This window comes from Pavona decussata, unplaced genomic scaffold, assembly GCF_977016875.1.
Source record: "Pavona decussata unplaced genomic scaffold, jaPavDecu1.1 SCAFFOLD_329, whole genome shotgun sequence".
In the NCBI taxonomy this organism is placed as follows: Eukaryota; Metazoa; Cnidaria; class Anthozoa; order Scleractinia; family Agariciidae; genus Pavona; species Pavona decussata.
In genome coordinates, this window is record NW_028145717.1 from 883,902 (window position 1) to 905,970 (window position 22,069).

At 38.4% G+C, this 22,069-nt stretch overlaps 1 protein-coding gene across 1 annotated transcript in view; it reads left to right on the plus strand.

The window, feature by feature from the left end:
* Positions 1-22,069, plus strand: part of LOC146453588 (general vesicular transport factor p115-like) — a 51,404-nt gene that overhangs the window by 22,023 nt on the left and 7,312 nt on the right. The window contains exons 10-28 of the mRNA XM_085096481.1: positions 870-942; positions 1,681-1,765; positions 2,001-2,062; positions 2,929-2,993; positions 5,778-5,853; positions 7,615-7,679; positions 8,776-8,864; positions 9,539-9,623; positions 10,321-10,393; positions 11,202-11,247; positions 12,513-12,622; positions 13,252-13,301; positions 14,880-14,990; positions 16,092-16,210; positions 16,797-16,908; positions 17,944-18,013; positions 18,869-19,002; positions 19,984-20,043; positions 20,638-20,707. Of these exons, the coding sequence (XP_084952607.1) occupies positions 870-942; positions 1,681-1,765; positions 2,001-2,062; positions 2,929-2,993; positions 5,778-5,853; positions 7,615-7,679; positions 8,776-8,864; positions 9,539-9,623; positions 10,321-10,393; positions 11,202-11,247; positions 12,513-12,622; positions 13,252-13,301; positions 14,880-14,990; positions 16,092-16,210; positions 16,797-16,908; positions 17,944-18,013; positions 18,869-19,002; positions 19,984-20,043; positions 20,638-20,707 (1,555 nt within the window). The remainder of the gene's footprint in view (positions 1-869; positions 943-1,680; positions 1,766-2,000; positions 2,063-2,928; positions 2,994-5,777; positions 5,854-7,614; positions 7,680-8,775; positions 8,865-9,538; positions 9,624-10,320; positions 10,394-11,201; positions 11,248-12,512; positions 12,623-13,251; positions 13,302-14,879; positions 14,991-16,091; positions 16,211-16,796; positions 16,909-17,943; positions 18,014-18,868; positions 19,003-19,983; positions 20,044-20,637; positions 20,708-22,069) is intronic.

Below are 22,069 nucleotides of genomic sequence, written 5' to 3' on the forward strand. Positions count from 1 at the left end.
AGTTCAGTTGAACTGAGCAGTTTACATGTATGTAGAAGCAGTAAAAACAGTGCGATATACATGTACAGTAATCAATTAATCTTGAAACAAATCAACAAGTATTTCAGGGCCTGGTTGTTCGAAAGGCGATTAACGCTAATCCACAATTAAAAGTTAATCAAGGTTTTCGTCTCGCTTGTTACTTAAGAATGTTTTTGAAAGCTAATTTTAAGCTAATTGTAAAGAAAAGTTTATGGCAAAACTGAGGGACAAAAATCTTTTGGAAGAATCAAAGTTCACGTTAACCCAGGATTAGCTTAATCGGGCTTTGAACAACTGGGGCCAGGTCAAAATAATCATTACAGGTGTTTCCAAAGAGCTGGAATTACTAGGCCAGGAATAGCGTTAAAGGCAGTAGATTTATAAATAGGTGCTGGGGTAGCGAGCACTTCCTCATGCGGCAAAATACATGTATTACAAACTCTACTAGCTTTAGGGAAAAAGGAGTAGACTTAGCTCTGCACAGTAGAATGGAACTGACAATACATGTAGGTACAAATGTGAGTTCTACTGTAGTAATCCTATAACAAACAAACTAAATTGGGCCCATATTTGTACACGTATAAAATCATGATTGCTATTTTTACATAAAATGAACAGGCACATCATTACAGTGTATTATGGAGAGTTTTCTTGGTTAACCTTCTCATGGCCTTAAGTAACATTCACGACACATGCTTAAAATGGTGGCTCCACTGACACAAATGCTTTTGATCTGATTTCCACTCCCACTAATAACAGTATTTGAATGTGTGAGAGAGGCAGTTGTATATAAATAATTATTGTTTTTAATTATATATTTACAGTGTATGTTTGTGATTTTTTTTTAGAAAATTGTTGCATTTGAGAATGCTTTTGATAGACTTCTTGAAATAATCACAGAGGAAGGTTACAGTGATGGAGGTAAGTGGCTCTTTAATAATTTTAATGAGTTACATGTACTATGGAACATAATCAGATAATTCAAAGCATCAATAATATTAAACCTGGTTTCTATTATGAATGCAAACGATCACAGATGAATGGCAGCGATTACAAAATCAGCCTCCAAAAGAGTAATGCTGTGAACCTCAGATTCACAAAGCACTAGTTTTACTGCTTAGCTTTCTCTCTGGACATTGCATTTATTGTAAAAATGTGGTTTTTCATGTTTGACAGGTATTGTCTATCCATTTCCATCCAATGTTTTGATCACCAACTAGCCTGTGCGTGTAGCAGCTATTTTCTTTCCAGGAGCACAGGAAGCTCTTGAAATCTCAAGAAGTCGAAAAGGAGCAAAAACATTGCAGCTCCTTCTCCCAAATGTTTGACTGTTTAGCCACTTCAGCCTACAATGTAGATGTACTTGTAAGACTTGTGTGAGTAGGAAAAAGCAACCTTTCAGCAACTGTTTTGCATGACATCTCAAAATGGTAACACAATAATTTAAATGATAATGTGCAAAAAAGGCATTACAGCTGTATCTGCTCACCTTTTCCAGTGTGTGGTCAACATTGTTTGTCCGTTTAGACAAACATTTGTGCTACAATTGCGATGTACGTACATGTAAGACAAAAAATGTTAGATCGTTTAGTTGGAAATTTAAAGAGTAGTACATTTTAGGTTCTGCCTCAATGGTTTTCTTGTTTTGATTATCTGCAGGTATTGTAGTTGAAGATTGCTTGTTACTGATGCAAAATCTCCTGAAATCAAATGTTTCCAACCAAAATTTCTTTAGAGAAGGAAGGTAAGGAATTATTCAAGACATTAATAATGCATTTTACAGTGTAGAAAAATCAGCACTCTTAACAATTTTCAGTTGTGAGGGGAATAGTTTGATGGCAATTCTGGAAATTGGGGGCCTTATATGTTCCCTCCCTCCCTTTCTTCTTTTTCTCCATCCCTTTCTACCCCCCCAACCCCCTCCCCTTCCTTACTTCAAGCTCTTTTAATAATGTTGCCTTTTATTTTCTCTTTTACAGTTATGTTCAAAGACTTACACCATTTTTTGAACTAGAGCAAGCTGCTGTACCACCCCCTACTGGTAATTTCATTTTTTGACATGCTCAGTGTGCAGTCTTGAGATATTAAAGAAGAATAACAAGAATAATTGAAGCACCAAAATCTACCTTCAGTGCTATTGTATAATTTTAGTCCTTCAAAAGCCAACAAAGGCTAAAGGCACAGGGCACTTTATTATTGTAATTTTTGTAATGACGGCCAGTTTAGTAAGGAAGAGAGTAATTTTTTTTTATTAAATTCTTTCTTCTTTCCAGCAGGAAGGGAGGGAAGGAGAAAGGAAGGAAGGAAAGATGGAAGGGGGGGAGGGGGAGGGACAGAAGGAGAGAGGAAGGAAGAAAGGAAGTGAAGGGAGGGACAGAAGGAGGGAGTGACAGAAGGGGGGAGGGAGGGAGGGAATAAGGGACAGAACAAGAAAAGAAGGAAGGAAGGAAGGAAGGAAGGAAATGAAGGTCCGAGGGAGAGATGGAAGGAGAGAGGAAGGACGAAGAGAGGGAGGGAAGGAGAGAGAAAGGAAGTGAAGGGAGGGAGGGAGTGAGGGATGCAAGGAGAAAGGAAGGAATGAGGGAGGGAGGGAGGGACAGAAGAAGCAAGGGAAGAAGGGAGGGAAGAAAGGAGCGGGAAAAAGGAGAAATTATGGAAAAAAAGGAAGAGAGAAAGAGAAAGAAAGAAATGTGACTGTGCATTGAAAAGGTTGGATTTTCTCAAATACAGTAAATCATTCAATTTATTAATTTCATTTTTAAAAAGTCATTTTTTTAAACTTAGTCTATTAAATAGTGATTGCATGTAAATGTTTAATTTATGTGATCAAACTCATCCTAAGCTTATTATTCGTTTTTTGATAATAATCATTCCATTGTCATGCATGTATGTCACTTTATTTTGCAGAAAATCAAGATGCAGGAAACTCCTGGTCCACACAAAAAGTTTCAAATGTCAAACTTATGTTACAGGTAAAAATGTGGTGTGCACAAGGACATAGGATCCATGAGACATGCTAATTTTTTCAGCGAATTGTTTATTGCAGATCTTTATTAGACAAGCTTCCAAAATTGAACATGTTAAAATTGATTAGTGATGATTTCTGAAATTTCCAGAAATGCATATAATTAATTTTGTAATAAAAAAAATTTCCAAAGTTTATCTGAAAATTGCCAAAATCTTCCAGGTCAGTTCTAAGTACAAAATTGAAATCTTAATTAATTTTCATAATCCAATAATATTTTAAAGTGCCCATAACAGAATTTTTTTTTTTCTTATCTGAATCTAAACACCACCCGAAGAACTTCCGTGAAAAAATGTTTCGATTTGTTTGAAACGCGAATTTTTTATGAATTTTACAAATCTTTAAAATCCTATTTTATTGCGGTCAATCTGCCCCGCTGATAAGAATGCCGACGGGCTCACAATAGGGCCACGTGACATAGTCTTTGACGTAGATTCAGGAACTCTCGTGTCTGTGCACTCACTTGACCTTCATTTAAGTCCATTCGTGGCAGAAAGAAAATCATCAGATTCACCGGTAGGAAGGAAAAAATTAGCTCTAAATAAGTATATTCCATGGCAGAAACTTATCTGACACGGAAAGTAAGCAAAACGCTGAAGAAAGCAGCCAGGACGAATTTGAAAGCGTCGAAGTCGAGGCGATAGATGGCATCCACGAAACAAGTAATATAAATACGTGTGAAGATGAGGATACATTCGAACCGTACGCAGACGAGCCGATAGCAGACAAAGAATGGCTAAAAAAGATATCGCAAGGAACAAGAGGAGAAGCGACGACTCGAAGAAGATTTAATGAAAAGCTTGGAGAATAGAGTGCATGTCAACTGGTGAATGGTAAAGTTCTCACCTTTTTTGCATTTTGCATATACACGCTCCTCATTATCATCTGTCAAAACTATGGCCAATTACTCACAGACCTTCTATCGAATAATTTATTATTTTCCATGTTCGTGTACTTGTGGTAACTGTAGCCGTGATGTGCTAGCAAATATCAGCGAGTGCTTAGTGCTTCAAGGAGCTCGAAGGCTGCTGTGAAGTGCTGACTAGCGACATTGTTCTCACGGAACTACAGGAAGGACATGTGTTGAACTGTGATAATAAATAGAAATAACATGCCTGCACGACTCACTGCGTAATGTTGTGTACATTTTTATAAACGCTGCCTTATTTTTGCCGTAACGAGGATGTTTAAGCGATTGTGCTCTCTTGTAGGATATAATTGGTGGATTTTTGCGCTTGCTATTTGTTTTGTGCCCTTTTTTATTTTGAAACCCTGTTGTGGTGGTTAGGTTTTCAGAGATAAGACGGTTATACTTTTCAACATTTTTATTGTTTGCAGAATTCTGCAACACATGTGTGTACAATATTATTTTGTTTGAGCTCGTTGAATTCTTGCTGCAGTTTATCTACATGTACCTTATCTACATCGTGGTTTACAATGTTTTCTATGTTCGCCGAGTGTGACTGTTCTCGCATCGATCTATTTACATCAGTGCTACCATTTGCGCTATTTTTTTTTTGAGAGCTTAGCCTCAACGAGACTTCGCGGATCTCACGATATATGAGAATATAAACCAAAACAATTATGCCATATTTGTGACTGGGTTAACAGTAAGGTCAAACTATAAACCTCAGAAGGTTACAATGCTTAGAATGTCACAAGCGGGTGTGAATATCTATCAAAAGCTTATCATTGGCTTTTCCCTGCTCCTCTTCGAAGGTACCTCTTGGTCTTTGTCTTCCTTTCGCATAGCATGTTTTGAAGAATAAACACAAACGCCGATGTCATCCTGCTTCAGTTCACGTGTTAAGTTTTAAACCTGAATTTTTCGGCCTTGTGAAGTCCTCATCATTGAAGTGCAATGGAGCACAAGGACGAGGTCTTCCAGGCGTCCACATTTTCCTCCGCTCCCGCACAAAATTGATCCATTTCTTTCGCCTCCTCAGTCTTTGCGGGCATGTGGTGCCAAAAAAAGGAATCCTGTGCAAACTTATCCCATTCGCTTCGTCTTTGATGTTTCCACATCTCGCTGCAACACATATTTCCGGCATTGTCGAGAAACGTGCAGAAATACCGCGACTTGTTTTCAATGAGATTCAGAGAAAGGCTGAAGTCACGTGTTCCTGAACCTACGTCACAGCTCTTGCTAAACCGAGAGGAGACTAATGCGAATGGTGGGCCAAAATGGCGGCAAATTTGAACGTTTTATAAAATTCATTTAAAATTCGTGTTAATCCAAATCGAAAAATTTTTTCACTGAAGTTCTTAGGGTGATGTTTAGATTCAGGTGAGAAAATAAAAAAAATTATGTTATGGGCACTTCAACTACTACAGTCTAACCTCCGCTAATGGACACCTTCCGTAGGCAGGGGTTTCATTAAGTTTTTAAGTAGGGGGGCACCTATAGGAGAGTAGCTGGGCAGAAAATTACACTTGAAGTGAATTTCTTTATGTTCAGTTTGAAAGTAGGCAGGTACTGACTCTTGTGTATCCTGGCACTGGTACCCGGGTCCCGCCTTCTACACGCAAACACTACAAAAAAAAAGAGTCATTATTTTTTAATCTCCCATAAGTGGACACCTCTCTTAAGCAGACACTTTTTCTGGCCCCAAGGGTGTCTGTTTACGAGAGGCTTGACTGTGATTTTGTTTTTTTGCCAATGCTTCTAATACAATTAGCATGTTAATATTAATTTTGTTGGGTTGTGATAATTCCATTGTTTTGTCTTCAGCTTGTAAGAGTGCTAGTATCACCAGACAATCCTCAACAAGCAACAGCCAATTGTCAGAAAATTATGAATCAATGTGGTGAGTGGTGAGATTGTGAGTCCTGTGGCACTTTCCTTTAAACCAAAATTTTCAGTTTTTATTTTTGCAAACTTGTGATCACATTGGTAGACAAAAAAAGGCCTACAGTACTGTACATGTACACATATAAGTGATGGTGTACAAAGCCAACAAAAGGAAACTGAATTTTCTGCAAAAGGAAGTTTAGGGTAATTCTTGAATGGAAAACTACAGCGCCAGCCTGCACTACATGAGATACAGTGCAGGGGTGGGGGTGAGTTTTGACTGAGCTCAGCTTTCTACTTTCCAAACCCTGAACTCACAGCAAAGGATTTCTTGTTCCAGCACAAACATAGCTCTGTACCAGCTTAGTATCATATTACTCCCTTATTTCCAAATTATTGAACAAGACATGAAAACAATCTTTTACATGTAGAGCAGTTAAAATGCAGGAAACTGATTCCAAACTGTTTACTGAGGATGCAAAAATGTTCACAACATGGAAAGCTTGAGATACTGTTCATGTAACATAATAATTATGTTAATACTGGAATAAGTGAGCTTTCATTTTGAATGTGCAGTTCCAGAAAATATCTGTACTCCCCCCACGGAAGGTTTTGTGTTTTGCACCCCCTCCCCATAGGAAATTCCAGGTTAGCTTCATACTTTGCTTCTAAAATTTTGGTTTTTAAGACCCCCTTCTCCCTAGGAATTTCCAATGACCTTCCATGGGGTAGGTACGGATTTTTTCTGGAACTGCACAATTTACGCAAAATAGAACCTTTCGAAATTTGGTTAGTTTCTTACACCTTCAGAAATGAGATACATGTAACTACTGATTGAAGGTAATTAAATTGATTGGTTATTTTTTGTTCTAAACTTGGAGAAAACAGCAGTGATGATGAGATGATTGCCCCCAGAATATTACTCTGTGATTACTTAATCTTGTACTTTTGTACATCTGAGCTGTTTTCTTGAATCCAAATCATTACTTTTGCATCTAGTCACTCTTTATCAATTTTAATGCACAATATTTCTTTTGGCAGTAAACAAAATTATTATTGAAGAACTTGGCCACTTGCAAAATTAATGGCAGTTGTAAAGTGCACAGGACCGTACAGTGCACATTTTAAAGTTAGAGACAGCAGTACTTATTTTGTAAATTGCATGGAACTGTTTGCATGCAAATCCTTGTCACTATTCTTACATGTAGTGTAGCTGAGAGTTTTGTTGTGTAAGCACAGTCTTCTGTAGATACATGTAAGCCTAGAAAAATCAGGAACACAACTTGTCAATTGCTAGGATGACTAAACAGGCCTACACGTTTTTTTGCCTTCGAAAATATTTCTGCTTCATTTGGGTGGACACATATTCCAGTGTTTATATGAAATTAACCCTTTAACCCCTAAAGTGATCATCATCAAATTTCTCCTTGTAATATCAATGCTTATTCAACCCCTGAGGACATGAGAATTAAGGATATGTTCACCCATAGGCAAGTTAAATATACTTGATATTTTAACAACTTCTCCCCAGTGCTTTTATAAGAAACGTATAGGGACAAGGTAGGAGAATTAATTTGTTCTTTGATATTAGTGGTTAAAGGGTTAATGATCTCTTTAGACTAATTTGCCCATCAATTACAGTGTATCTATTTAAATGTGGTTGTTCTTTTACAGTTGCTAACGTTTTGTCCCATTATTTTCGTTTGCAAAAACTAGTGACCAGTGATCACTGGGACATTAATAATCAAATGCATTGTGGTTTGTTTGATTTTTCAAGGGCTTTTGCGGCTTCTATGCAGTATACTTATGTCAACTGGAATTCCTGCCGACATTCTCACAGAGGTGTGGTGTGACTGAAATACTAAAATTAATTTGATTATCAGTTAATTTGATTGTTAACGAAACAATGAACAAAAGGTGTTGTTATGCATTTAGGATTGAAGCATATCTTCATTATATTTATCAGTACTCGTTCTGTTGGGATCAGGCATTTCAATATAAACCAGTTTTTGCTTGATTCTGTGTTCCAGTAGGACACTTTTCCAATTCCAACTGTTTCCAGGTGAAACACAGTTGTTCTCATTTTAACATTTTTTTTTTGTAATCCCAAATTATCCTGCCCCAAGGATGAAGTGGGTCTCCCAAGCCTAATTTTTGTTAAAGCAAACTATGAACTGGAATTTCCAGAGGGCTGAAATAATTATTGGCTTCCGCTTATCTTCGAAGGTTAAGTAATACAATGTATATCAAACAAGAGAAGGCGTGTTTCATCAGATATCCAAACACTGAGAAGTACATGTAGGTTTAAAAAAAGATCCACAGCCGAGTTTTTTTAGACGACTTCGAGGTGTTTGGATATCTGATAAAACGTGTACACCTTGGCAAAAGTTCATGCAACCATTACCTTATCTAAAAACACTTGTTTTTCCTGTTTTCCTGTTTATTATTGGAACAGCTTGGTGGCCCAGAGGCTCATTTTGTAAGGTGCTTCCACTGTATTAAACTTAAGGACGGTGCCTACTTTTGTTACTCTGCATACGTTCTGCGCATCTCAAGATACTCAGTTTTCCTATAGGTGGTGCCTATACTAATAGAGGGAAATTTTTGCGCAGTTTAAAACTATATGGAGAAAGCAAAACTTAGCATTAGTGCCCTTGGTATCCAAAAAGAAAATTTGGGGTAACCATGCATTTTTCAGAGAAACAAAGCTTCAATTTGAAAAAAATGCCATACATTGCTTTGTATTTTCCTGTTTTAGAATCATTGTTGCTTAAGCATTTCTGATTTTCAATAGCCCTTGTGAAGCTCTGCTTTCCCCGCATAGTCATAAACCACACAAAAATGCTTCTTTATTAGTAGGCACTGTCCTTAAAGTGTAATTATTATTTGCTACATGTTATTATTCTAGTCACGGTTTTTGTGGTGATCAACTTTTCAGACCATCAACACAGTTTCCGAAGTCATACGAGGATTTCCCGCCAACCAGGAGTACTTTTCTCAAGTCAATGCACCATCCAATCCTCCTAGGTATGTTTAGTTAATGTTAATAAATTAATTCATGCTTTGATTGAATGGTCAAACTATACATGTAGGTTTTCATGCATCTCGAAGTAAGACTGCGTTATGCAGCGTAATAATCCTGGAGCACCCGAACAACTGCCAATCTTCCTTCTTTTTTTACTGTTAAGCCCCTGTTACATGTTGAAACTTTTAGCTGAAACTTGTGTGCACCATGTAACATAGGTCTGTTTCGTGAAACTTTTTCGAACTTTCGTTGCGAGATAAGTTTCTCGAAAAGTAGAACCGCTTTCTACTTCTGCAACAGCTTGCAACGGTCGCAGTGGTGAAAAAAACAAGAGTTTCACCGTGTAACAACACTTCGTGAAACTGGTCTTGTTCACCGTTGCATCAAAGTTTCAGATAAAAGTTTCAACGTGTAACGGCAGCTTTACACTTGAGGATGATTATTTTTATGAAACTGAGTAAAAGTGCGGAACTGTCTTGTGTAAGCTAGTATAATGAACAGCACCTCAATACTGGAAGTATTTACTCAATAACATAGCTCTCATTTGAATGGTTACACCTATTTTAATCCACGTGCTCAAAGTGTCACAACTACAGTACAATATAATTATGGAACTTTTTTTTTTGAAATCATTGATATAAAGTTTAAATATGCATGCTGTTTTTTTTTTTTTCAGTCCTGCCATCGTAGTTCTTCTAATGTCCATGATCAATGATAAGCAGCCATTGAGTCTGCGATGTGCCGTCTTGTATTGCTTTCAGGTATGAACACTTAGTAGTTACATGAAATAGCTAAGACTTGCCATCAATTTAAAAATTACCTAAAATATCTGAAGGGTTTATTCAAGAACTGCAACATTGTATATTTACCACAAACAAATATATGTTGGTGCATAAATCTTGCACCATTGTTATCATCAACGTTATTGTCATGTTTGTTGTTGTTATTATTGATATAATAATGATTATTAGTGAGAATTCTGTACTCAGTTAACTGTATTGTTATGATAATGCTAATGATGATGACAATCACCATCATCATTATTATTATTATTATTAATTATTATGAGCGATAATTCCAAAGTCAGTTAACTGTATTAAGTAACTTCTGCTTAAAGGTATCAAAATATTTGGAAGCACTTCCTTTAATATGCACTTGTGACCTTTTTTGTTCTTCTTGATTCGTTTTTCTAAGTTATTGTCGTTGTTTCTTTTTTGTAGTTGTCAATGTGTGCTAGTTCAATCTTTTACTGTCAAAACTAGAAAAAAAAACATATCTTGTAACTTAACGCAAACACTAACTGAAGAAACTGTATAAGTGCTTCGTAAATCGCTTGATAATAATCGGTTCATAATTATAATGTTGTTTGTAAATGTTTATACTTGCATTAGAAAAATAAAAAAATATAAAAAATAAGTAACTTCTGTGCCCAGTGTAATATATATTTTTTTCAAACAGTGTTATTTGTACAAAAATGAACAAGGCCAGAACGAGATTGTCACCACATTACTCCCTTCCTCTGCCTCTGCTGGTAAGTACATTGTAACACACAACAAAACTCATCTTACAGGGAGAGAGCATTTGCAGGCCAGTGGTTCTTTTACATTTGCATTGTTGAGAATGATGTATTATTCTAGAAAGTGACACAGGCATACTCAGCCTTAATGGCCTCAGCTCCTACGAGTCTTTCGTAGGTAAGTGGTAGAGCATCCGAACGAAAGACTTGTGGGAGCTGAGGCCATTAAGGCTGAGTATGCCTGTGTCACTTTCTAGAATAATACATCATTCTCATTCATTCACCAGGCTGGAAATATACCATCACATTTATTTCATATCTGCATTGTTGTTATTTATTCATTTACAATTTATTTATCGCGGTCGATAATGGGAGACTGCAAGTCTGATTTTGTATTTGGGTTGCGCTGCCTGTGCAATAGGCCATTTTACAGTTGTGTGCTAAGTGACCTGGCATTGGATTGGAAGCGAGGCTGGGGGTGACCTTGTTTTAATACAAACCTCATTGCTTTTCATATGTAGATCATGCTGTTCTTATGCTAACTAGTTGCATTTACATATGAAAAGCAGTGAAGTCTGTATCAAAACAAGGTCAACCCCAGCCTCGCTTCCAATCCAAGGCCAAGTCACTAAGCACACAATTGTAAAATGGCCTATTGCATGCGGAACAAATCGAGGTTAGCGGCCATTTTGTTTCTCTGTCGCGCAAATGTACCTCGTTTTGATGCAAGAATCTGTCCTCATTTTCACGTGAAGATTTCACCCGCACAAGTCTCTTCAACATAAAAATTGACATGTCAACCTCTTATTTTTTTCAATTGTAGCCGCCAGCATCTCAGCAGGCCAGTTACTCTGCGCTGGATTATTCAGGTATTTACAGTAGATTGTTTTTCTATGAACTATTGTGTGGCAAAATGTGCAATAGATGTATCTTATTAGATCATAGTTAAATTAAAGGCAATGGTTATGAAACCTGACAAACTTCTTTGTTATATGTTTTTGTTCGCCTTTTTGGCCTTGACCCTGCACAAACAACAATAGAATTTGGAACGTGTTGAAGCAACTGAGCAATCGAAACGTTTTTGTTAAGATATTCAACTGTGGTGTGAACGTTAAAACAAAGGATTGTGCAGGGCCGCGGCCCTTCCAACATAAATTCAGCACCATTGTTTTCATGGCAAGGTTTCCTAACCAGTCCCTCGATTAACTATGATTAGATGTCTTGGTGGGTAATATTGCTGTATATTCTTCACGAGTTGTGCTGTATAGAGCGGTTTTCAATTGACTGTCGAAAGTAATTCGCGTTTGCTTTGAATTTGCATTACTAAGCTCTGTGATTGGTTCACTAAACTCGCGCCACTTTCTCAACCAATGAGAATCCAAACCCAAACCAATCGTGTTTTGGCCGCACGCGTTTTCCCGCGCTTGGCGTCAGTTACATGTATTTGCTTCGAATTCTCATTGGCTCGTTGTGTTGTTTACATCTGTTGCGATTGGCCAGTAGTAGTTTTCTTTTCATTGTATAGACAAATCTATCGCTCACCATTTTTCACCGATTGTTTACACCAACAACCGTGAGAAAGCGAGAAATGACGTCACCAATATCCTTACTAGTGAGGATGTAGTTTCGTATGAATTTTACGAGTGGTGTATTTTCCAGTAAGACGTTCCTGTCTATAATATATAATAGACAGTTTAAGATCCGAGTTTACCGCGAACCTCTAACCGCGGTTCGCGGTTACCCGTTTGCGGTTCGACGTTCAAACGTAATTCGATTTAGTTCTTCTTGCAAATTTACGGCCGCCATTTTGAATCAGCAGCCATGAATGGCACTTGTTTTCAAGGTCCAATAGGATTTATCAAATTTAGCGTTTCGCCCGAATTTTTACCTCTGTGAATGGATAAAGACTTGCTCCACAAGATTTTTGTAGCATTACGTGAGATAAAACAAGAGTTATCCGATAAAAGCTTTCAGGTAAATGACATACGTGAAAACCTACCTCTCCACGTTGAAAACACACGTTGAAAACCTGAAACGTGACGTGGAAGACTGGTCACGTGACCTCCAGCGGTTCGCGGTAAACTCGGAGCTAAAACTCTCTAATAAGTAACAACACGTGTTTGTATCTTGTTAGTCCAGATCCTCTGTCCAATTGGTGTGCTGCGGTTGCTTTGTCTCACTGTTTAAAGGGGAACCCCACCCAAAAGGAACAGCTCCTTAGAGTTCAACTGGCCACTAGTGTAGGTGAGTGAGTAGTGAAACATGTCTTTTTTTTTTGTTGTTGTTGTTTTCCTTTTCAAGGTTTTGAACTGATTCTGTTAAGGGTGAGAAAATTTTATTTTTGAAAGCCAAAGGATCTTAGAGCCACGGCGAAATTAATAGGCCATTTCCAAGTTACTCTGAACCTCATTATGAAAGCGAGGCTAATTGCAAAGTTTTAATGATGAAATTTAGTTTTCATTCATATGCAAACAAACTAATTTCCATGTGAATTGCTTTACACTTAGCCTTCCTTTCATAATGAGGTTCACAGCAACTCGGAAATGGCCTGTTATAAGCACATCTGGTGACTGCAGTACATTAATACTTATGCCATGGCAAGGATATATTTTTGATGATTACATAAAATCCACTGTTCAACGTAATTCGACTGTTTCATACGCAGTGACTTTCACCAAGATTAACAATTGTTGCCCCAAACCTATTGCTTTACGGCAAACAAACTCAAAAATTAAGCTCCACTGGCCGTGAAGTTTAATTAAGCAGCGTCAATTATTATTCTTAATTTCATAGACTTACTGTATTCGAAAGATCGTTTTTGAATCACGTTTCACTTTTCTGGGTAATAGAAACACTTTTTTTTTCTCTTTCAGGAAATCCTCCGGTGTCATTATTACAACAATGTACCAACATGCTTTCGCAGGTCAGTGTTAATACCTGGTTACTGTTGATCAAAGTACTATTAAACTAGCCCAAGGTTAGGGGCAACTTGGACTGAATCCAGTTTACTTCCTGATCAGGAAAGATGTTTCCAAAAGGTTTGCGGCCTTCAGTTTAGGTTTGATTTCCGTTGCTCCCTTGGGTCCGGCTCTCCTCTCCGAGAAGAGAGCCATTTCCCGAACAGCGGCTGGTAATTGAACCTACCTTCTGTTTGACTTCGACTTTTCTTTACCTTTAGCTTTAAAGTAGCTTTAAAAAATCAATAACATCAACAAAATCAACATTTAAATGAGTGAGATGAAAACCTTTGGTTAAACGTGGGTTGGCGTTAGATGTAATTGGTTTTTGAAAAACCAGGCCCTGGGTGTTCTGCTTTGGAAACCTAATCTTACGATACCGCAGGGCGTTACTCGGTCCAAGCACTGTTGATAATGAACAGTTAGAATATTTCTATTGGAATAACTATTACAACTTAAATACTTTTGTCGTAGTAAAGTGTGTATGACAGAATTTTGTTTTATTGCTTGATGAAATTTCCATGTTGTTCTCGTATGAAAATTCCTTTCGCGCGTTTGAGACGTATAAAAAATGTGAAAATTTCACCTCCGGCTGGATACAATATCGCGCAAGACGGGAGACTGGGGATAGTAAGGCTGTGACGTCTATGCATGAACGCTAGTCTTGCGATGTCTTCAATTGTTTTTCGTGTACAGAGGAAAAAAAAAATGTGCGGACGAAAATAAGGGGAGCAGGGATGGCGCAGTGGTGAGAGCACTCGCCTCCCGCCAATGTGGCCCGGGTTCCATTCCCGGACTCGGCGTCATATGTGGGTTGAGTTTGTTGTTGGTTCTCGCCTCTGCTACGAGGGATTTTTCTCAGGGTTCTCCGGGTTTCCTCCCTCCACAAAAACCAACATTTCCAAATTCCAATTCGACCTGGAAACAGTGGATGGAAGAGCCACTCCGTGGAATCGACTGAAATTCCAATTATATTATTTGAATACTCAGAATGAAACAGCTCAGGAATGGAGAAACCGCTAGACTAAACGTGAAGTAGTAAACTGAGCTCAATTGAAGAGCCCCACGGCTATTGACTCCTGAAAATTCTTTTTTTCATTTCCTTGAAATGTAACTGAAACATTGATACTCGCGTGACCATGATTGTCCTATAATTAAGGCTGACTAGTTTTGCTCTAGCCGCAAACGCGTTCGACGTAGAAAGAACGCACTCCTAATTGCGTTTGGAGAAGAGATTGAATGGGACAATCAATGAATGAATCAATGGATCTTGGGCACATATCTGGCATCCCCCACAGATTTTGCAGGGGCGGATGACGTCATCACCAGAGAGCCTGGGATCGAGATCATCGAACGCACTCCCTAATCTTTGATTATTACTAGTTTTAGTCTTTTGAAGAAAGGTAAAAAAGAATCTGCCGTGACGGCCTTTTTACCGTGTGCAGTTTGTTGTTAACTGGAAACGTAATCTTTCCACCGTTAGAGGAGAGCAGATGGCTCTAATCTGAGATTTCTAACTGTTGTTGTTGTTTTGTTCCACTCAGGGAGGTGAGATTCAAACACGCGTGGGTCTCTTACTATTGCTGTGTTCATGGTTATCAAATTGTCCCCTCGCTGTATCTCATTTTCTTCATAATTCAGCCAATATACCATACGTATCCTTTGACTACAATACTGATCTGGGGAAGACGGGGTTTGGGGGAAGAGAAGAGCTATCTCCAATTTTTTTTTGGCTTATGGCGGGCTGCCATAGGCCAAAGGTATCTGCGCGTTTTAAGGGCCTTGTGCGTGGGATCTTAGCTGCTTTAATTAAGTGTTTGCCATTTTGACTCTGGTCTAAAATTTGTCTCTGCTCCGGGAGGACCTTCATGTAAACCACATTTTAGCGAATCTTGGTATCCTCAATAAAGATTTAATTTATTATTATTTAAATGGAGTTTTGGAAGAGAGGAGAGTCTAAAGCCGGCGACACACTACTCGATTTTATACGTCGAAGCCCGGGAACAAGGTTGAAGTGCCACATTGCCGCGATCGGCGAAAAAAAAAATCGCCAAGTGTGTCCACGTCAATCGGTGGCGAAAATCGCTTGCAACTTTGGTTGATGATCAAATTCGCCGCGACCGACGAATAAAATCGCCAGGTGTGTCGCCGGCTTTATGTGGAGTTTATGAAAAGATCTTGCCTCTTGGGCTTGAACTCACATAGCTCAGATATGTGACTGAACTCTTCCTTAACCCCTGACATTGCTATCTTGTGTAAGATTTGTCTCAACGTTGAGTTTGGAAAAACGCTTGAATTTCTCACACAAAAATCTATACAGTACGAACCCAGTCTATATAGGAGAGCTATATGCGGTTGGATTGAGATGGCTGCGTTGGTTAAGTCAGGAATTAAGTTATGGTGTTTGTTTCAGCCTGCAGCTGAGAAAGAAGCGAAGTAGACCAGTGACCTTATTTTACAGATGAAATTTTGACGTTTGCGCGTTCTGCCTCGTTCGAAATCGGTATTGTCTCTTTGTCTACGTGGTTAAAGGCATAAGAGGCGCGCTGTGTATCGCAAGATGTTCAAAAAAGGCAAGATGGTTTTGAGGCGGTTTTTCAAATTGCTATATCAAGTCGAACCATCTGTGGGTCTTTGGGAGAAGTAGATAAATACATCATAACAATTGTAAGCCTCACAAGAATAGATATCACTAGTCAGGCAAGTAATTCAACATTGTATTTCAATCTGTTGATGGTTTCCTTGACTGCTGTTAGCTGATGGCTCAAGTTGAAGCTCATGGCGAGGAAGCTGACAGGCTCGTGGGTGCGCTGTGTTCTCTTCTTCTTGGAATTTCTTTGGACAATAACGACAACTCAGTGGCAACTTGCCAAAAGTGAGGCTTTGTCTGTTTCTTTATCTTTTACCTCAAGAAAGCTTAGAGTGATCGTCTGTGCGTGTATATGGACTGTTTTGATGTTGTTGTTGTTGCTTAACCCTAAACATATTTTGCATGGATGTAAACATTGAAATAATGGTTCAGTTTTGATAACAATAACCCCACTAGTACACAGAAACTAGGATTAATAATGTTGGCTGCGGATTGGCTGGGATGGAAATGGATTGCAACAAGTTCTTCTGTGTATTGTAAAGAAGTTGCTAAAAATTGATTATAGCTTGTTCTTCCTCGGAAAAATCCCTTAATATTTTCTTCCCGGCACTCAAACTATAGTTTCATGTTTGTTAAAAAAAAAAAAAGGTTTTTGTTAAACAATTGAGCAATTTTGACCAAAATACAGCAAAATCGCCGTGACAGTAAATATTTGTGAGTCGGGGCGGGGAAAACTGTCGCAAACGACAGAGTTCTCCTTATTAAGCGGGTGTCCTTAAAGCTAATGATACAGTATGTACCTTGTAGCTACAAGTTATGATTACCTTCGCTCTTCTCCTTTTGTTTATTGACGTCTCTTTATTTGTTGTAGGGACGACCTTCGTAATTTAATAATCAAAAGAATAGGAGCTGATAATTTACTTGACAAGATCAGTTTTATATCCAAGTCAGAATTCTTCACCGCAGCTGTAAAATCACCTGAGGTAAATAAAAGCGATAAATAAAAAATAAGTAAATAAATAAAATCACTTTATTTAAGTACCAATGTATGGAAAACCGGAGTACCCGGAGAAAGCCTCTCGGAGCAAAGACGAGAACCAACAACAAACTCAACCCACATATGACGCCGAGTCCGGGAATCGAGCCCGGGCCACATTGGTGGGAGGCAAGTGCTCTCACGTCTGCGCCATCCCTGCTCTCCCACTAATACAGGGATATTTTTACGAGGTTTATAACTATGCGGGAAAAGCAAATCTTAAGCAAGAACTATTGTTACCATGCAGTTTTCAGAGATAATTGAGGAGTATCCATCACATTTATTCCATTGCGCATGTGCCACTCATTGACATTCCAATCCTAGCAGTATGCAGGATGTTTGTCCCATGAACCTTAGCTCCCACGAGTCTCCTGTAGCTCAGTGGTAGAGCATCCGAACTAATAATCGAAGGTCTTAGGTTCGACTCCTGATAGGAGCACTCGGATTTTTTTCCGAGTATGCCTGCTTCACTTACTGAATAATACATTATTGTTAATTGAAGAGTAATTTGGAAAAAAATAAAACGCTATATATTCCATTATATTTTAAGGTTTTTCAGAATTACTGTTGCTTAATTATCTCTAAAATGTGCACGGCTATCCTCAATTTCCTGTGTGGATTCCAATAGCCCTTGCTAAGATCTGCTATTCCCGCAAAGTCATAAACTGCGTAAAAATATTTCTGTACTAGGAAGCAGCGCACTTAAAGGCCCCGCTCGAGCCAAATGGAGTACACGATGGATCGAAACCGAGAGCGGATTGCGGAGAGGGTTCACACAGCCTCACTCACTCATTCCCCAATTTTCCGTGCACTTTAATTGCCTCAGCGAAGGCTGTTAACGCTGAAGCTAGAGCTAGAAGCTTTGATTTTAACTAAACTATTTCCGAGACAGCTTAATCGTGGTTTGTAGTGCAAAGTAAGGCTTGGTAAAAACTACACGGAGTAAGGTTTATGACTTGCTATGTATTCGTTTTTATGACAGATTAAAGTGGAAACAGAGACACAAGTTTTATTTGACCACGAATTTACCAAACTGTTCAAAAAGCTGGAAGGTAAGTTTGCCTTCAGTTCGTAAATTTGCCGTTGTTTTTGCATTCTCAGTTGCGTTCGAGGTAGAAAGAGCGCACTCCTAATACAGATTGGAGTCGAGATTGTATAGGACAATCAGCGAATGAATGGATCTTGGGACGCGTATCTGGCATCCCCCGCAGATTTTGCAGGGGCAAATGCAATTTGTTCATCATTTGTTGCAAACGCTGAGCATTGTTTTGACTTTATTAATAATCATCGACATTTAGACTACTTAATGTTTTCCCTGGTTGTTCAAAATGTTGAACGTTTTACAACAATTCAACAGGGTTGCAACTTTAGTTTATCAACAAATGGCAACTTCTAGCCATTGTTAGGAGTATTACCCTCTGCATAATTTGATAGCCATTATATTTTGTGCCTATTTGTAAATAGAGAGCTTGAGATTCTAGCTTCAACTTCAACTTTAACTGTATTAGGTGTTTGAAAAAAAATTTAGTAGTATCTAGTACGAGTGGAACTTCGAATATGATATTTGACTTCAAGTTTTTAGCGCCGGAAGCACTAAGAAGAGAATTATCCCAGAAAGCTTCATTTTAATCTTTGTAAGCGACGAACTTGATGCAGTTGTTTTGAATGATAATAGCCAAGCCCTTTCGTGATTCAAAAAAGACGTGTTCACCTTTCATTTTCGAGAACTCGTCTTTGTCATTATACACCGTTCTCACAGAAACTCGTTGAAAAATGACGACGGCTTTCTCATTTTCCCGCCAAAATGACACTTGGTTCACGTGCGCGCAATCTCTCTTTGTTTTGGAAAAACTTGTACTCGTATTAGAATGAAAAGGGCTCTAATATCGGCTTTGTTATCTCTTTAGCTGCCGTCACTAAAGCTATCGAAGAAGAACCTTCGCAGGAGCAGATGACAAATCATGTAAATGGGAAAATTTCACAAGGAATGGAAAATCACGACTCCATTATATCATCTTACAAAGAGCTTATCAGAGAACAGGTAGGTGTACTCGGTTGATTCTTGAAAGTCATTAATTTTTTAACCTTTCCTTTGGATTTGTGTGTTTGTTTGCTTGCGCTGTTTATGTTGTAAGTTGTTGTTTTATTACTCCACATTTGCTTCTTTTTGGGATTAACAGGACTTGGTTCCTCAAAAGGCTTTCTTCTAGTTTAACCCCTTCCCATTCAAGAATGTCATGTGACACAAGATGCAATTAAGAGCTCAGTATTTTGTCAAATTGTGTGGAATTTGCACAACCAAAATGTTTTGGAAAGGTCTACGAATTAAAGGCATAAAATCATGCCTCCTCCTAAACGTAGGGTTCGTGCTACTCCTTGAAATCCTTGAAAAGCCCTGGAATTTAATTTTAGATATCAAGGCCGTTGAAAAGAATAATTTTGCTGAAAGTGCTTGAAAATGATGAAAACTCCTCGAATTTTTGTTCTGGTGGGAAAGAATGTAGGATTGTATCAAAGTAATTCAGGGATTGAGCGCAGATTTCAAAATCGGGGACAGGTTATATTTGGGGGAGCTTTTTTAAAGTTGCTATTGACCAATGAAAACATTTTGAAACATAGTGCAAGGCAAAGTAAACTTGCTTTGAATACTCCTTGAAAACTCAGTTTTTAGTGCTTGAATACTCCTTGAATTTTATATTAGAAAACTAGCACGGACTATGTATACGATATCTTACAGCAAAATGAAGTGATGCAGTAAGAGCCGTACATTAAGCTACAGTTCAGGGGTATACCTAATATGTACAAAGAGTAGGGAAATTTTCAGTGTTTTTCTTCTTTCGTTTAGGACACTTCTCTGTTGGTGTGATTTATTGCATACCCCAGAAAAAAACCTTTTAAATGGTATATCACACGTGGTCTCCCAGTTCATAGTTACCAATTTAGGAAAATTCGGTATTTCTCGCGGGCGTCAAAGGGTTAGGTCTATTGGCGTTGGCTTAATTTCTTTCTTTTCTCTCTGCAGGATGAAGAAATTGGCAAACTCAAATCAAGGTATGGAGACATGGAATCCTCGTATAATCAGGTAAAATACCTAATGTTCCCATCTGTACCTAACCATGGTCTTGTCATTGCTCCTTAAAGGGGCGCTCTCATGGAGGTCTTTCTGTATTTTTTTTAAAACTGCTCAAGTATTTGACAAACTACTTTTTTTAGGATTTCTCTTAGACACACAGGAAGCCAATAGGCCATTTCTGAGTTGGTGTGAACCTCACTATGAAAGCGAGACTAAGTGCAAAACTTTTCGTATGAAAATTAGTTTTGTTTGCATATGAATGAAAACTAATTTTCATGACAAAAACTTTGCACGTAGCCTCGCTTTTATAATGAGGTTCAAAGCAACTCGGAAATGGTCTATTTTTTTCCAAGTTCAATCTATTTCCATCCTAGCAATCTGTAATCAGATATAATTAAGATTAGTTTCTTTGCCCTAGAAGGCGAATTGTTAACAAAACCCAACCATTATTGTAACGTTTCCATCGATATAAATATGTTTTCTTGGCTTGTCAAATAAACACTAAAACTAGGTGGCACTGGCCCTTTAATTCTCGGCTTCTTTAAAAATCTTCCAAACCGAGAATAATAACCGCTTCCTCACTGGCTTTTTTTTCTGTTTCAGGCTCAAGTTCAAATTCAACAGCAGTCCCTAGAGATTCAACAACTTCGTGAACAGCTTCTTGTCGCTCAAAGTGAGTTGTTACTTGTGCCTTAACGAGTTGTCACTCTAAACAATACACCACTCTTTTGTAGAGCCGTTGTAAGACAACTTGCACGAAATTTAATGCAGTAGTATTGTACCGCTACAATTCTTAACAAAAGTAGAACTCGATTCTAGCGGGGCATAAGGGAGTTAGTTTCTAAGAAACTGTAGTTCTGCGGGGGGGGGGGGGGGGGGGATTCGAGTGCTGACGTTTCGAGCGTTAGCCCTTCGTCAGAGCGAATCGCGAGGCAACATTTTACACTGGACAGTGTTTCTTTAAATAGTAAAATTATATTCCAACGACTGAATGCCCGCCTCCCCCTCCTCCCACGTCGGAGATGTTTACTAATTGACCCACCCCCTGAAAGGAGAAGGGGGAAAGATAGTCTAAACTGGATAGTTTCTCTTGAATACCGATGAAAATTGCCACACAAAAACCAACAAGCCACCTGACTCTTTTGATTCCATTTTCCGTGTCACTCCTCCCCTTTCCCCTTCCCCTCCCATCACCTCCTCCCCCCACCCCCCCCCCACCATCCCCAAAGTCCACCAGCCCGATCCACCTGATAAGACGTGAATTAGACTGTTACTCGCTAACTTATCAAAACTGTTTTGCTTTTATGTTGGCTCATCGGCTCATTAACAATAATTAGGTATTGTTTTGCAAGTTGTTAATTAATTAAGGACTATAAACTCGCTTTTTGTTTACATAATGTGGCGCAAAGACTTGAACGACTTAAAGAGAACTCAAAATTTTGCGTGAAAAGTCTTCAAAAATATCCAATTCATTTGACCTTTCTTTCTTCTTTGTAAATACAAAGTGGCTGTGGTATTTTCCTTTCAAAAAATGAAGTTAGCATCTTGACGTAGCCTTGTTTACATACCAACGTAACTAGTTCATTGAAAAACTCAGTCAATATATCTAGTAAGTGGCTGCGTTTAGTTATTGAACCACAACGCTGTAGACGGCAATGTGAGAAAATCTAGACAGGATTTGACATTCAGAACGGGTTATGGTACAAGAAATAGTCTATTGACCGTGACGACGACATTATTAATCGTCGCATCAGCGCAAGTCAAACCTTCAGAGTTAACGGTAAAAATGAATGTCATTTGTACGTTAAAATTGTACTTCGATGTTTGACTCGCTACTTAAATTTTAATCCGTTTTTGGTTCAAATTTTACACTACTCCCGCTATGTTGTACGGACTTTCTATATTTTGAACGCTAAATCATGTTATGGGGGATGGCCGTTGTAACTGGGGTTGAGTGAAGCATGTATTTGAGATACGGCGGCGCGAAGATATGAATTTTATTTTCGAGTGGAAAATCAAATTCATATCTTCAAGC